Source organism: Austrofundulus limnaeus, unplaced genomic scaffold (assembly GCF_001266775.1).
Source record: "Austrofundulus limnaeus strain Quisiro unplaced genomic scaffold, Austrofundulus_limnaeus-1.0 Scaffold1751, whole genome shotgun sequence".
Lineage (NCBI taxonomy): Eukaryota > Metazoa > Chordata > Actinopteri > Cyprinodontiformes > Rivulidae > Austrofundulus > Austrofundulus limnaeus.
The window spans coordinates 21,593-26,704 of NW_013954153.1; the positions used below are offsets into that span (position 1 = coordinate 21,593).

At 39.6% G+C, this 5,112-nt stretch overlaps 1 protein-coding gene across 1 annotated transcript in view; it reads left to right on the forward strand.

Annotated features, from left to right (window-relative positions):
- ace2 (angiotensin I converting enzyme 2) overlaps positions 1 to 5,112 on the forward strand; it is a gene marked incomplete at its 5' end in the record, with an annotated part of 17,325 nt that overhangs the window by 3,428 nt on the left and 8,785 nt on the right. Inside the window, 7 exon segments of the mRNA XM_014033474.1 lie at positions 302 to 395; positions 1,768 to 1,911; positions 2,113 to 2,228; positions 2,296 to 2,401; positions 3,573 to 3,670; positions 3,750 to 3,922; positions 4,187 to 4,413. Coding sequence (XP_013888928.1) covers positions 302 to 395; positions 1,768 to 1,911; positions 2,113 to 2,228; positions 2,296 to 2,401; positions 3,573 to 3,670; positions 3,750 to 3,922; positions 4,187 to 4,413 — 958 coding nt within the window.

Genomic DNA, 5,112 nt, shown 5'->3' on the forward strand with positions numbered 1-5,112 from the left:
TTCCTCGTGTTTCCTCGTGTTTCCTCATGTTTCCTCATGTTTCCTCATGTTTCTTCATGTTTCCTCATGTTTCCTCGTTTCCTCATGTTTCCTCGTTTTTCCTCATGTTTCCTCGTTTTTCCTCATGTTTCCTCATGTTTCCTCGTGTTTCCTCATGTTTCTTCATGTTTCCTCATTTCCTCATGTTTCCTCGTTTCCTCATGTCTACAGTTTCAAGCTGAATTTTTCTGGTAACACTAACCAGAGTTCAGGATCCATTTTTACAGTCTAACCTGACTTGAATGTTTTCTGCTCGGCTCAGCTGAACGATGTGATGAGTGAGATGAGCACCATCTACAGCACCGCCACCGTCTGTCTGCCTCACGACCCTCTCGACTGCCAGACTCTGGAACCGGGTAGGTTCTGGTCAGAACTCGGTCAGAACCTCAGAGCGTCCTGCTGACGTCAGCATTAATCATTAATTACACCTTTAATCTATCAGGAATAAATATCTGCTGTTGAAAGATTAATTCTTAATATCTGCTTTTATTTTGTAATTTTTATTTTACTTTATTTACAAACTGTTTAATTTTAGAAAAACATTCAGGTTTGTTTAAATCCTTTGTTCTTCTGAAATCTGCTTCAGCTGCTGCCTCTGCTTTTGTTTTCTTGTGCTATCTGTAGCTTTCAGCTAAGTTTCACTTTCAGCTATCATCCCACTTCTTAAACTTTTGGCCTTTTTTATTTTATTTTATTTTATTTTATTTTATTTTTTGCTTGGTGTGCTACTATTTTTAGCTTTAAGCATTTTGCTATTTTTACCTTCTAATTATAGATTTTCTTGATTTTATTTTTATTTTATTTTTGCAATATTTAGACTTTGCTACTTTTGTTTGCCACAATTTGGCTATATTTAGCCTTAAGCTAATGTTTTGCTTCCTTTAGTTTTAGTGTGTTTTAGCTTATTTAGCATAAAACTAGTTTATTTTAATGTTTAGCTAGACCTTTGCTATTTTTAGCTGTTAGCTAGTATTTGGTACATTCAGTTTCTGACTTTCCTTTTAAGTTTTTAACTAGCCTTTTGTTAATTATAATTTGTAATTTTTGGATTTAGCTATAATTCTCTATTTTAGCTTTTAGCAAACTTAGCTGCTTTTACTATGTTTGGCTTTAAACTAGTTTTTTTGTTATTTTTAGCATCTGTTAGTCTGCAGCTAGCTTATTGCAGTATTTACCTTTTAGCTAGCATTTTGCTACTTTTATTTTTGGCTAGCTTTTAGCTATTTTTTAACGTTGCGCTAGTGTTTAGCTTCCTTTGATTTTTTGCATGTTTGGTTCTTTTAGCATTTAGCTAGTAATTTGCTCATTTTAGTTTTTAGCTACTATTGTACTTCTTTAATCTTTATCAGATATTTTGCTACTGTTTAATTTTAAACATTTTGCTTAACAAGTTGATTTTACTTTCAGCTTCTGGCTTATCTTTTATACATTTAGCTGGCTGATCGCAATATTTAGCAGTTTTGCTTTTTATTTATTTAAATTTTTTGTTTTGTTTTGTTTTGTTTGTGTTGTCCTCTGAGGTTTCAGCGAGTCTTTAGCTTCTTTTAGCTGTAATAAGTCAGTTTCAGCTCTTTCAGTTGATGTTTTCTTGTTGTTTTTTGGGTCAAAATGCATAAAATTGGCTTCTTTATTGAAATCGAGCCTCATTTTTTCATAAATATTTAAATATTAGATCTAAACTTTTAGCTGAGACGTGTCTCGGGTCTCTGACGGCTCCTGTGGTTCCAGGTCTGGAGGACATCATGGCCAACAGCAGGGACTACGAGGAGCGTCTCCACGTGTGGGAGGGCTGGAGGAAGGAGGTGGGGAAGAGGATGAGGCCGCTCTACGAGGACTACGTGGACCTGAAGAACGAAGCAGCCAAACTAAACGGTAAACAAACAAAAGACGGAGGATCCACGGGTCCTGGTCTGAACTTCTTATCAGGAACCAGGACTGATGATAAAACCAGGAACACTTGCAGCTGATAAGGTTCTGTTCTTGTTCTGTTCCTGATAAGTCCGTCCCCTCAGGATGACTTTGATCCGTGTTAAGAACCACAGGAAGTACCGGTCCGGTTTTTGTTCTCTGCAGGGTTTGAAGACTATGGATCTTACTGGAGATACAACTACGAGACCATCGAGGACGACCCTCAGTTCCAGTACAGCCGAGACCAGCTGATGGATGATGTTCGCTCCATTTACAAAGAGGTGCATCGCCTTCAAAATAAAAGCTCACATCTCCTCTGCAGGAAGAAAACTAACAGATTATTTCCAGATCCTGCCGTTATACATGGAGTTGCACGCCTACGTGAGAGCCAGACTCATGGAGGTCTACCCAGGTCAGATCGATCCTGAGGGTCCTCTGCCGGCCCACCTGCTGGGTAGGTCCAGGAGGTTCTGGATGAACGTGTAAAACTCACTGTTATAAAACCTGGAAGTTTCTGTCAACATAAAACATTTAAATCATGTTTTATTCAAACAATACAAAGAACAAAAATAATCCTTAGACCTGAGGAAACATCTAAAGCCTGAGATGTTTCTCTGCTTCAACTCCTGAGTTCACTGAACAGAACCCTGTAGAACCTGAAGACCTGCTGAAGAGCAGCAAGGTGGATATCCAGGACCAGGACCAGTACTTGGACCTGGACCTGGACCAGGACTAGATCCTGGTGTTCAAACACTTTAAATCTGAAGTTTGTCTCCCTCTGCTGGCCACAACTGCTCACTGCAGCTACATGCTGCTTTAAAAACATCCATCCATCCATCCATCCATCCATCCAACAAACATCCATCCATCCAACATCCATCCATCCATCCAACATCCATCCATCCAACATCCATCTATCCATCCATCCAACATCCATCCATCCATCCATCCAACCATCCATCCATCCATCCATCAAACCAACCAATCATCCATCCATCAAACCAACCAATCATCCATCCATCCAACCATCCATCCATCCAGCATCCATCCAACCAACCATCCATCCAACCATCCAACATCCTTCCAACCATCCATCCAACCATCCGTCCATCCATCCATCCAACATCCATCCAACCATCCAACATCCATCCAGCCATCCAACATCCAACCATCCAACATCCAACCATCCAACATCCATCCACCTATCCAACCATCCAACATCTATCCATCCATCCATCCAAACATCCAACATCCATCCAACATCCATCCATCCATCCAACATCCCAACATCCATCCATCCAACCATCCRTCCATCCATCCATTCATCCTACCAACCAACCAACCAACCATCCATCCATCCATCCATCCATCCGTCCATCTAACTATCCAACATCCATCCAACCGTGCATACAACATCCATCCATCATCTTTTCCTGCTCTTTCCTTGGGTCAAAGAATTTAAAAAAATTCAGCTAAAACTGTTTAACTTTGAATTTAACCAACATTTTTCTGTTTTGTTCTTAAAAATTTTCAGACAAATGTATGAAGAAAGAAACTGAGTCTGTCAATAAATAAATAAATAAATAAATAAATAAATAAATAAATAAATTGTTCTGATTGTTCAGGTGACATGTGGGGCAGGTTCTGGACCAACCTGTACCCCCTGTCAGTCCCGTATCCTGACAAACCCGATATCGACGTCAGCAAAACCATGGTGGAACAGGTACAGAACCGTTTCRTGGTCAGATGTTTAAAAGAAGAACCGAAGTAACATTTTGTCCCGTGACTCTGTCGGACTTCAGGGTTGGTCCGAGCTTCAGCTTTTTAAAGAAGCTGAGAAGTTCTTCATGTCCGTGGGTCTGTACAAGATGTTTGACAACTTCTGGACCGACTCCATGTTCGTGAAGCCCGACGACGGACGCCAGGTGGTGTGTCACCCCACCGCCTGGGACATGGGGAACCGAGAGGACTTCAGGTGGGACAGATCCAGAACCAGACCAGAACTGTAAAGTTCTTCTGATTAATCGATGAGTTGATTATTACTGCTGATAAAACCAATCAAAGCCTGGATTATAAACCGTTGTATAAATATGAGTTTATAGCTCTGTCTGGGTAAATATTACTGAGAGCCCATCATAAAACTTTATGTCTCTTGTGGACTCCATGTTGGACCCAACAGGTTTTATTGGTTCTGTTGGATATAAAAGCATCATAACTGCTGACTTTAACTTTCCTGCAGGATCAAGATGTGCACCAAGGTCGACATGGACAACTTCCTGACGGCGCACCACGAGATGGGTCACAACCAGTACCAGATGGCTTACCGGAACCTGTCCTACTTGCTGAGGGACGGGGCAAACGAGGGGTTCCACGAGGCCGTCGGAGAAATCATGTCCCTGTCTGCCGCCACACCCAAACACCTGCAGAGCCTTGACCTCCTGCCTGCTGACTTCGTYTACGACAGCGGTGAGAAAAGTTTCTGACTGAAACTTTAAATCCACCTCAGAACAAAAGTTCAAACTGAGCATCTGGTGTCCAATGAACATAAATTGTACAGTTTTAAATTTTACAAGGTCCCAGGATTTCAGTACATTTGATATAAAAAATAATGGGTTTGTATGTTCCCAATATATCACTTTATGCAGTATTCAATTAATTATTTTTGTATTATGTRCAATTTATATTTGTTTTGTATGTATTACCCCAAACGTTCACACAATATGTCAAATGTGGTACAATGAGTGTATTATACAAAATACACAATGATTTGTAATTCAGAACTGATCTCATTCCCCTCAAGACAGCAACACTTTTTTGGCCAGTTTTGATTTAGCTTGGTGAATGTGTGGTTTCCAGCTAAATTTATCATCCATTATAACACCCAAAAACTTGATCTCATGGACTCGTTCCAAATCAACATTATCAGTAGTTATTTTGATTGTATTATTTTCTTGACAGGTAATTGAGCTGTAATATGAAGTGATAGTAGCTGAGAATCATCCACTATACTATATCATACTATATCACTATATCATACTATATCATACCATAACATACTATATCATACTATATTATACTATATCGCACTATATCATACTATATCACTGTATCATACTATATCGCACCATATTATACTATATCGCACTATATCATACTATATCACTG